The sequence below is a fragment of the Etheostoma spectabile genome, chromosome 21, assembly GCF_008692095.1.
Source record: "Etheostoma spectabile isolate EspeVRDwgs_2016 chromosome 21, UIUC_Espe_1.0, whole genome shotgun sequence".
Classification (NCBI taxonomy): domain Eukaryota; kingdom Metazoa; phylum Chordata; class Actinopteri; order Perciformes; family Percidae; genus Etheostoma; species Etheostoma spectabile.
Window position 1 is genome coordinate 18,028,095 of NC_045753.1, and position 11,394 is coordinate 18,039,488.

Consider the following 11,394-nt stretch of genomic DNA (forward strand, 5'->3'; position numbering starts at 1 on the left):
GACTAGGATTTTTTTTTTTTTTTTTCTAAATATATCTAAATTTTAAGTTCTTTATCTTTAAATTTTGCCTTCAATAAGAAGATAGATACCGTTTTACCTCAGCCCAAACGGTCCAATTATGCATGTTTCAATGCAATACCTCTTTTACATTTTAGATTTAAAACATAATTAAACCCACCTCCTCAAAGTGATAGCATGAGTCAATGCGGGGCTTGATCTTTCCTTGGCCATAGAGCTCCAGCAGCTTGAGCATAGTCCTGCCGATGAGCTGCTCATCAGGGATGTAGCCCAGGTGGAAGCCGCAGACTGCCTTGTTGGACTGCATTAGTTTGAGCGTGGTGAGAGAGAGCTGGTTGTACCAGGTCTTTGCCATGGCCAACAGGTTCTTTTTCTGCCCTGTCACACAATTGGCTGCACCTAGAAGGATGCACAATAGAACAGAATACATTAAAAACCACAGGAGATTCATTCATAGGTATTTAGAGCTACAGTATGTTGTAGAACATAAGACATAATGAAAAACGTATTTAATTAAACTTAGTCCCAATTCAATTTTGGCACCTAAGATGAATCTTGTCCTTGGATTTTGTTTTGTTGAGCAATAGACAGTATGTAGTGTATACCTATTGATTAGGGTGTCTTCAAAGTAACTTGCCACTTAAGCTGTCAGATATAAGTACAATCCTTCCCTCTGAACTGTAGTGGAGTACAGCAGCATTAAATGGAAATACTCAGGTAAAGTACCACAAACTGTACTAAAGTACAGTACTTCAGTAAATATACTTAAGTGACTTTCCACCTCTGTCAGCTAGCATTGAGGTCTATTCATTTTTGGATTGAAATTATGCTAAACGGTATAAAAGCATCAACATTTAAGAAATAATACAAAAATATGCAAAAATACAAATCCATTAGGGAGACCTAACAAATCATGTTTGTCAAAGATCACTTACCAAAGACTATAAGTGTGCCCAAAGGTTTCAACAAACTAAAGCCTTTCTGGGTATCTGAACCACCAAGTGGGTCGAGGACGATGTCCACTCCTGCAGAAAGACAGAATAAAAAAAGAAAAAAAGAAACTGATGGAAAGAAAATCTAAAGATGAGGAACGTTCTATGTCTTTATATCAACAAACAAAAGACACTGACATTGTGTTAAAATTAAATTAAAAAAATATGACTGGCCAGGTGAGGCAGGTAAGGATTTATAGATTTTGTGCTTAAAAAGCTATGTGCATTACTGTGTTTTCTCACCCTTCGGGCTGATTTTACGGATTTCCTCCACATAGTCCTTGGTGCGGTAGTCGATGGGGTGAGTTACCCCGCCTTGAGCAATGGTCTCATGTTTGGAGGCTGATGCCGTGCCAAAAACCGTCACATCTGGCACAGTCTGACACAGCTGGGTAACAGCAAAACCAACCCCACCTACAGATGTGCAGACAACAACCTCAGTGTGACGCCTCTCTGAAATGCTCCGTGAAACTACAATGGCTATAAGTGCTTTTTAACAAATACGCAATACCTTACAAGGCTGTGTTGTATTTCTCAGTCATTCAAAACTAGGATTATGGTCAGATTCACTGCTAATAACTCCAGTGGCAGTAGTGGCATCACATTCAGTTCTAAAGTGGCTGATGATGTGATTTTAGGGTGGTTGAAACCTTGGAAGATTGTGGAACAAACCGCTGAAATTGCAGACAGTGCTTTCTGATCCCTGTGGCTTTTAACCATTTAACAGTGCAAGATTTGTCACAATGATGGCTGCCTGGGTGTTCAGGCTCAGCAATAATCCAGTTCTTGCCCTCTCCTTCACTCGGGCTTGTGTGGCTGATTCATACAGGTCAGCTGACAGCCACCCACCCAAACAACACTGAAACATGGCCATTGTGAGAGAGAAAGAGAGAGGGTGGGGGGGTGGATGCTGATATTAACTGACCTGTGTACTTGGGACTCAAGAGTGGTTGATAAACACTGAGCTATCTGAGTTACAGCAGCATTAACATCTTTTAAACATATAATAAATAACTTCTAACCAAGATGACACAAATGGCATAAAGACTTGTGACTTGTTAAAAGGCAAAGGAGTCAGTTGAGTTCATGAAAAAAGCTTGACCAAATCATTCTTTTACCCACCAATATCTGATGTTAATTTTATGTGCTGAGAAATGATACTTATTGTTTGCAACTAGTGACTCCAGAGCAGCAAAGCAATTTGAAATATTTATTTATTTTTGAAATATTTTATTAATCTATGCTCACAAGTTTGGATATATACTGTGTCAAAATTCCCAGCACTCCGGTATTAAATAATACGTTCATACCGTAATCACCATCAATAACCTTAAACAACTGTAGTGTATTGTCCTGAAGATGTCTTACAGCCCATCTGAATGGTTTTATGAGAGGACCGGCCTTAAGAGAACATAGCACAATGAAGGGACAGGTAATGCATGATCAATCTGGAATTACAACTAAAATAAGAACGTGTTATCTGAGAACTGATGCTTTTTATGTCAAAATGGCTTAAATTTTAAAAAGTAACAGCAGGTGATAAAATAATAAAAATTTATATTTTTTTCTGAGCAAAAGCTGAGGTTAAAGTTCACTGTTTAAAGATGCATATCAAATGTTTCCATCCTACTGTGTTTAAATTAACAATATAGCAAATGTCAGGAGTTGCCAAAGCAACCATGCCTGACAATGATCCTGTTTTCCATTTTATGAATACGCAGTTCTCTCTCTCTCTCTCTCTCTCTCTCTCTCCCTCTCTCCCTCTCTCTCTCCCTCTCTCTCCCTCTCTCTCCAGAAATGCGGCTGCATTCAGAGAAGTGATTACCTGTGTGACTATTCACAGGTTACCCAGGAGACTGAGGGGACATGTTTGTTATAAGTCACAATTAAATCATGGGTTAGGCTGTCTGTCCAACCGTACAACATAATGGAAACCATTGACTTAGTTTGAGGAGATCAATCGTGGCTGAAATCACAATTTAGGTTAATTTGCCATGCATGTTTATACTGTTATCTTTTTCAATTCAATTTAGCGTATAGATTATGAAATGTCAGAAATATTGAAAAAAAAAAAAAAAACTTTAACGAAACCAGGGAGACATCTTTACATTGCTTGGTTTGTCCGGCTAACAAAGTAAAAAAATCATAAGATATTAAATTTACAAAGATTTAAACAGAAAGAACTGTTGCAACTGTTGATTCAATAATCACAATTGCCGTCTAAATGGCACAAATTCTCCAGCATATTTACTGTAAATCCGACAGAGTGAAGAAGGCATACTTTGTCATAACTTGCAGGAATGATGTATCTTCATTATTATGGTGTCATATTTCCAAGTGACACTGATCAATTAAAGAAAAAAAAGAAAAAGAGTTCTTCATTATGTGTTGCTTATCAGTATTTCAGACACCACAAATTTTATTTTGGGCTAAGCTGGGTGGAAATGATGTCGCGTGCAGAATACACTCACTGCTTTAGGTGTCTTACCTGCTGCCATGTGGATGAGAACACTCTTGCCCGGCCTCAAGTTGGCCATCTCAAACAGCATCATGTAGGCAGTCAGGTAGTTAATGGGGATCGCAGCACCTTCCTCAAAGCTCATCTGCTCGGGCATGGGAAAGGTGAGGTTGGCGGACACAACAAGCACTTCCTGCCACATGCCACTGCGGCTCAACACAATGACTCGGTCCCCCACCTGAGGGAAAGAGAGAGGAAGAGAGGGATGGAGGAGAGAAAGTTACTGAGGCAATCGCCCTGGTGATGGTGTGTGTGTTAGGACTAGGGTTGCAAAGGGTTAGAAAACTGCCAAGGGAAGTGAAGCTTGTTTATGTGTGCACAATTTCAATATAAAAAGCAGAACTTTTAATAGTGAACTTACTTGGGGAGGAAATTCACCATTAAAATTCAATACGACTGCAAGTCTTATGGCATGTTTTGGTTGAAAGTATGCGCATTTAATTGAATTGTAACTATGCACTGCATTCAGTGGTGCACGCTTCAAATCACATGTACAGATAATTGGCCAGCAGCCCATTAAATAAGAATCCACCCTCATAAATGGAACAGTGCATTCTCCCATCCCATGTGGAGCCCACACTACTGCCATCACTTCTGGGCCAAAAGCCTCCTTGCTTTCATGTAAATTTTGATTATATTACCGGAGTAATTATATTTTACATTGTTTTATATATTTCAGTTAACCAGCAGATAGTAGCCTAAAGCAAAGTACAAAGTTTGTAACTTGTTGACACGTTCTGCTAGTTTTTGCTAGCTAGCGGTTACCATGTGGGATCTAGCTTGATTAAGCATGCTAACTGAGGAGTTTTCCATTAATTTATTCTTATAAAACATTTTATGAATTAATTGTTCACCTTAATCTCTAAGTTTGCACACAGCCTGCATTGTTGCCTCAAGTTTTCCAAGTACCAAAGTTTCCACCTTAAATATTTCTGGAATTTAGCCACCCTAGTCCTGACTCTTTATGGCCACAAGACAGATGTGTGAACATGAGAAGTAAATGCCTCAGTCAATCTCTTGTGTCACCACCACTTTGCACTTGTCAGTGCTACAGTCAAATGGAAAATTGAGGTCAAGCAGACAGGAAATCTTCTGATGTATCTTTAAAGTTGAATGACACGAGGGCAAGTTATTACACTAATGCTGTGCTCTGTCACCAAACATATTACTTACAAAAGGAAGCAACTCAACTCAAATTCCTTGAAATGTTTAACGGGTTCTTTAAGGTCACATTTAAACTACTGGAACCTGCCACCAATAATTATTTTCATCACTAATAATCTGTCAAATACTTTCTTGACCAATTTATTGTTTAGCATATAATATAGTGAAAATGGCCATTAAAATTTTCAAGTGATTGGGCTAATTTACTGAAATATACAATATTTCACGCAAACAAATCAGCAAATCCTCCCATGTGAGAAGCTGGAATCGGTAAATGTTTTGGATTTTTGCTTGAAAAATGACTAAAACAATAGTCACAAATACATTTTCCTTGTCTCTCCTTGATTGACTGACTGTTCCAGCTCAGCTCAGCTCAGCGTAGCGCTAAACGTGTTTGGTCTGTTTGGCTTTTTTTCTCTTTCTACATTACTCTTTTTACAGGAGTCCAGAAAAGTGGCCTTGTGAACTCACACCCATCTTAAAACAGCTTGGCTGTAAATTAAACAAGATTACATAAAACCTGCTGCATGTACCTAAACTATTTCTGTTCAAATGAGATCAGACAAGGGGGTTTGTGGGATATGTTGTTCCTGCTTTCCTCCACAGTAACCCACTACTGTAAAAGTATCAGTGGTGTTGTAAAATGTGACAGTGAAAGGCTCAGGAAAGATGTCTGTTTGTCAACGCTGCACAGCTTCCTGTTAAAATAGCCTCCAGAGCTCTGAGCAACACCCCTTTCCTGCTACACACAAATATCACAAACACACAAGGACAGACAATAAAAACACGCAAACATGTTGTATATGTCTGCTGTAGTGAGATAACTAATAGCTCTTACTTCCAGCTTTAACTTCCATCTCAGATGACTCAGATGCTCCTTTTTGGGGTTGACAAAATGTCTCAACCTCTTATGAAATGTTTTCAAACAGCTGCTGGGTGACCTCAAAAAACACATGATTGTCAGTTTTAAAAAGGCTGAGCTCAGTTCCTGGAACGCAGGAATAAACTGAGGTAAGTGAAGTTTGAAGAAGGACAGTAAAGTTTGTGTGGAAACCTGCTGCTTATTTAAAATCAGTTACTCTAAAAACCTTTGCCAGCAAACAGACCCTCACAGTTCCTGCTGTTTATATAGTGCACTGAAATATAAACACTGTGTGGTAAATGTTACTTCTTGCTGCCTCTTTGATGCAATTGATCCAACAGAAGTAACACTTCTTAATAGCAGACAAAGGGAAACATATACCATGGAAAACATACAATAATCAAATATACATTACTCATAACACATTTATTATAAAACATCAAAGGCACCTGCTCTAAATTGACAAAATAGTGTACTGAGCTAAGTACAGAACACATTGCTACACATCCTCTCATCACACATTAACTTGACTTTATTGGCAGAACTGCTCAGTCTTGCAAAATGTCAATTAAGTTATGAGGCCTAATCTTTAAACGTCAACACTTTTCATTAAGAGACGTCTGTGACTAGGTAATGCTGGATCTGGAGTCCGGAAAGATGAGCTGAAATTGGGATACTACATCACACATCTGCTCTGTCTGCTTTCACTGCGTTTTATGAACCAGCCACACCCTACTGTCCTCATCTGGAGAGGCCTTGCTGCTCGAGCCTGACTCCATCTTGCCAGAGTGAAACAGGATCATCCTCTCTCTGTAAACACATTGTCTTCCCTTAATGTAATAGCCTGCTGCTCCGTGAGCCTGACGTATCCCCGACTGCAGTCCCACACGGATTCTTACACCAAACTAACCAACAATTGTGAATCTGCACTATGAGTTCCTGCATGGTCACTTCTGTTAAAGTTCCAACTAAATTCAAAACAAAACAGAGCAAGCTTGCCTTGTTTCCGTCACTGTCATGACTAACTGACTGAAGGCCTTTTTTCAGTAGCCGCGGCCGGAACTAGTGCGCAAATGTGGTGGTCGCGACACTAGGTGCAGTCTTCTCCTGAATAGCGGTGGCGCTAATGAGGAAAGGCTATTGACTTTGCTATTTCTACGGACTAGTAGAAGAAGAAAAAAGTAAACGGCAGAACTGGCAACAGCATTGCCGTCAACGCTTCAATTTGATTTGATGACCTACTTTGTCGGATCAAGCCTTTCATTCTCCATAAAATAACTCATCTTAACCCTGTGAGTTCACAAAAGAGACTTGCAGTCACTCAGAGTCCTGGCATCCGGTTACCCTGGAGCTTGTCCAGGCTTCCCGTTTCCACTTTGTTGTGCGCTGTCGGAAAAAAAATAGCATTGCGCACCACGCCATCAAGATCTACGTCATTTTGACGTCACATTGACACGCGCCACCTTGGGTGCGGCTAGTATACCAAACGTTTAACTGTCACTAACCACCCCCTCCTCCAACCATCATGTTGGTGATTGGCTGGAGTGTTTTGTTGTATTTTGGTGCCGATCCTGTACCTCTAGTGCTTGTTTGACATTTACGACCCCTGTATTGTGTCCAGAGGCTGGGCTTTTTCGCAGTGTATACTACTTTGGTATAATAAAGAGAAGTCTAAGTCTAAGTCTAAGTCTAATTGTATTTAGGAAGCAGGCAGCTAGCGGATCAAGGAGAGATGTCTATGATTTGAGACAAAAATGAAATCACACTGAAACCATGCAGGAACTCGTAGTGCACCTTTAACCTAAGCATGACCATTTCATTTGGAGATTTGTGGTGTCTTGTGTTTTGCTGCTTCCTTTCAAAAGGATGTTTTGTGAACCTACCCCTCCCCTTTTAGGATTGTTGCGCTTCAAAATGGAGAGAAGGATGAAGGGAGGAATGAGAGGAGTGGGAAATTCCATACTGACACAGAGGCTCAGGGAGAAGCTTCAATATTACAAAACAGACAAACTAATAATAGCTTAGAAAGCTTGTAAAGTAAAGGCATCCTGAACAGAGAATGAAGTCCCACTCCTTCTGTGTGTGTGTTCTAACCAGAGCTTCTCTGTTCTTTGTTTAATAGCTGGTCCAGCCGCATGTGCACGTAGTGCATGTGAGTGCCTTGTGGGTTGGTATCTAACGCAGAGGGCCGTGACAAAGCATCGGTATATGAGGCGTTGGGGAACAATATCTTAGAGATGTAGAAATGAACTGTGCAAAGCTCCATGAATGCTTCACTTAAAACATCGGCAAGGAGAGCAGATCATGGTTCAATTTATTCTGATCCTAAAGCAAAAAGCTTCTTCAGTTTCCAGAAGGATGAAATTATTGCCGTTATTATTCAGAGATTTCTGCGTGAGTCATCTGTTGCTGAGATTTACATACAAAACAAATAACGCTCCTCTGCTAAACCCAATGACACAGCTGAAAAGTTCTGCAAGTTATTCAAATATGAGTGTTTTGAGTCTTCCATATGCATTAGGGTACGCATGCCGAACATAATAAAATAATTTCTGCTGCTTTGATTCTTTGTACCAGTGCAAGTAAACAAATCTCAACCTCCTAAGTGAAAACGGGAAATTTATTGCAAAAACATGTGACATGAAGTCATGCTTGCAATGAGTCACTATGGCTTCATCCTCCATATTTAAAAAAAAAAATTTTTTTTTAAAATGAAGGAATAAAAATCAACCCCAGTACACATAACCAGTGGCCTCTGGATGCTCTGCAATGAGCTTTGCAGTATCTGAGGACAATGGGCCTGTTCATACAGCTGATAGTACAGACTAGTATGCACCTGACTGAATCTAAAGGAGGTACAGACACAGAGCATATTTGCACTTTTTCACGAGAGTTGATAAATCAAAAACTCCATAAAACGTAACCTCTATAAAGCTCTTATCAAGGAGAAGGTAAATGCTCTCATGTGCCGAGAAGAATGTTAGCACACTTCAAGGACACGCTGTAAATCAAACACAACTATTCATAATGCCAGAATGTTACATTTTGCAGCCTTACATAAATGGATTAGACTGACGGAGGTTATATATCATGGGGTTCTGCTTTTTACTCTGCATGTACGACCTCTTGCTCTTGAGATGTTTTAAAGCGTAAAAAAGGCTGTTGTACAAATTGATGACATTGTCAGAAATCGAGCTGAAACAATCAATTAAATAACTGATTGATCGACAATATGATTCAGCGTCTATTTTAATAGCCAATCAATGGACAAAATTGACAAATATGTCAAATGTTTATTCCAGTCTATCAATTGTCAGTATTACCTTCTTTCCTGTGTTTTATATCATTGCAATCTTGAATATTTGAGGGGGGTTTTAGACTGTTGATGTGACAACAATTGGAAGACATCAGCTTGGGCTTTAGGAAATAGAAAATGCAGCCATCTGAATAATTTAGGCATTTTTTGAGTCAAAGCATAACGTTACATCTCAACTGTCACTACAAACTGGAGAAATCAGAGGATCTTATTAATAGACTTTTCCTCAAATCAACAGAGACGAAATGGCTGTCGTTGTCGGTTTTCTGCCATCAAAAGCCCACCAGTTAACAGGTTTTCTTCATTTCTCTAATACTTTCACTAAACAAATATGGGGAACTCAAGTGGGGAAAAAAATCTGGTTTAGTGTTTGGAAAAGATTACTAGCTTGTTTTGGCCGCCAGTGACAACCGTGTGCCACTGAGAACCAATAGGATGCAGGTGTCCAGTCCAGAATCACTCGTTCCAGAAACACTTCAGTAAACTCCGGATTAAATCAAAGCTACATTCTCAGCAGCTCCACACCCCATTACTGCACATTGTCCATGGGCTTAGTGGCATTTTAGAGTGCATTCTGCAGGCCTTTACTCACCTTCCTGTCCTTCACATCCTCCCCGACTGCTTCAATCACCCCGGAGCCCTCCATTCCCATGACGACAGGCGGGGCGGGCAGCAGCTCGTACAGCCCCTGTCTGCCCAGCAGCTCGGCGAAGTTTAGCCCGCACGCCTTGACGCGCACGAGGACCTCTCCTGCCTCCAGCTGCGGCTGCTTCTGCGTTTTCACCTGCAGCTTGACTTTGTCATAGCCTCCGTAACCCGTCAGGACCAGAGACCGGAAGGAGAGAGGCTTCTCCTCGGCCGCAGCAGGGCTGCTACCTGACTCCCGCGGTGAGTCTGAAGCAGCAGCCGGCGGAGGTTCGTCGAGCTTCTTCTCCTGCTCAGGTTGTTGCTGCAGAGTTGGAGCCTCTTCGCCAGACATGATAACCACTTGTTGTGAGTGCCCTTCTAGGTTTTCAGCAGTAGTTGAGCCTATGTGGGCGTATCCGACAAATAAACACCCGAGGAAAATGAAACAGTCCTGTTGAATGCAAATACTTCTGGTGAAAACAGATATAAAATACGTCCCTCACTGAAGGCAGTAAAACGAGATTCTTACCGCGGGGTTTCCTGTTTGTGCGCTCCGCTCAACAAGTGAAAGACGTCAAAACTGACACGTGGAAGACATCAATTCCGGTTTAGATTTTCACAATAAAAACACTTTCTGCGACTCAAAACCAAGGACTTTGTCTAATAGTTTAAAAACATAAAGCCTGTATTTAGGAGATTAAGGAGACATGATAGGCCCATAAACCATTAGTATAGACTATTTCACACTGAAATTTAGGCTTTTGAATAGCCCAATAATAATAATTATTACTATTATTTTTATTTGTATAGCACTTTTCTATAAAGGTGTGTTTCAACAGAAGAAGTGCATGCAGGCCCTTTGCTGCATGTCTTTCCTTCTTCTCTCTCTCCCTTCATGTCTTCAGCTGTCCTGTCAGAAATCCAAGCCGAAAATGCCCCCCAAAAAAGTGCATAAAATACATGATTGAGGTTACCAATTATACCTCATCTCTGTATGGGTATGATGTAATTACACATTGCCAATAATGTTATCCTAAACATTAAACCAATCTCTATGTAATGGAGTTTAATAAATTATTTTTTATCTGAAAGCAACATAAAGCAGATGTCATGCTGTTCAACTCATCTAGACTGATGGTTATGCAAAGTTGAAAAGTGTATCCCATTTAGATAACTGATGGTTCAGTGGAGAATTTTAAGCTGTTCATGTCCTAAATATATTTGTACCCAATATATATTGAGGAAATTGATTCTGATTTAAAGAGAAAGACTTTTATAAGTTTTTACTTTAATGCAAAATCTAGTAACTTCCGATGTTTTTCCACCTGTTTGTGTCTGGCTTGACGCAGCTGAAAAAGTGACGGGTCTGCGTTGTTGGCAAAAAAAGCTCAGAGATGCGAGCCAGGGAGCTGCGGAGAGCTTCAAACCACGGACACGCAGTCTGGGAGGATAAAATGGGATTGTTTGAGGTCACAGCTGGAGAAAACACATGAAGGAGTTAAATAATGTTATGACTGTGGTGTGGTGCAAAGGATACATAGTATTGTCTCCAGTTTGTGACCATCTAAAGAAGTCACCACCACTTTTTTGCATTAAAAATGATTGGGCCCCATATTCGCACAATATAAAAATAAAACGTGTCCCCCCCCCCCCCCCCCCCCCCCCTTGCAAGTGTGTGACATGTATTAGTTATTGATGAGAAATTACACAAACACACTTACGCACACACACACACATCACAGTTTTTTTTTTAGTTATAGCCTACTTTTATTTCAGTTATACTTCTACTTCACTACAATTTGAATAATTTACTTTTACTTTAACTAATTTCACTGTTGTAAACATAAACATTCTACATGTTTCCCAGTGTATTTCCTATATTCAAGGTTCCTTGGTT

At 40.1% G+C, this 11,394-nt stretch overlaps 1 protein-coding gene across 1 annotated transcript in view; it reads right to left on the reverse strand.

Annotated features, from left to right (window-relative positions):
* The window catches only part of LOC116671193 (synaptic vesicle membrane protein VAT-1 homolog), a 13,484-nt gene extending 3,420 nt beyond the window's left edge, over positions 1 to 10,064 (reverse strand). The window contains exons 1-5 of the mRNA XM_032502229.1: positions 9,463 to 10,064; positions 3,499 to 3,706; positions 1,254 to 1,424; positions 954 to 1,043; positions 179 to 417 (exon numbers count right to left, since the gene is read on the reverse strand). Of these exons, the coding sequence (XP_032358120.1) occupies positions 179 to 417; positions 954 to 1,043; positions 1,254 to 1,424; positions 3,499 to 3,706; positions 9,463 to 9,849 (1,095 nt within the window). The 5' untranslated portion in view covers positions 9,850 to 10,064. The remainder of the gene's footprint in view (positions 1 to 178; positions 418 to 953; positions 1,044 to 1,253; positions 1,425 to 3,498; positions 3,707 to 9,462) is intronic.
* Between the last annotated feature and the right edge of the window lie 1,330 nt (positions 10,065 to 11,394).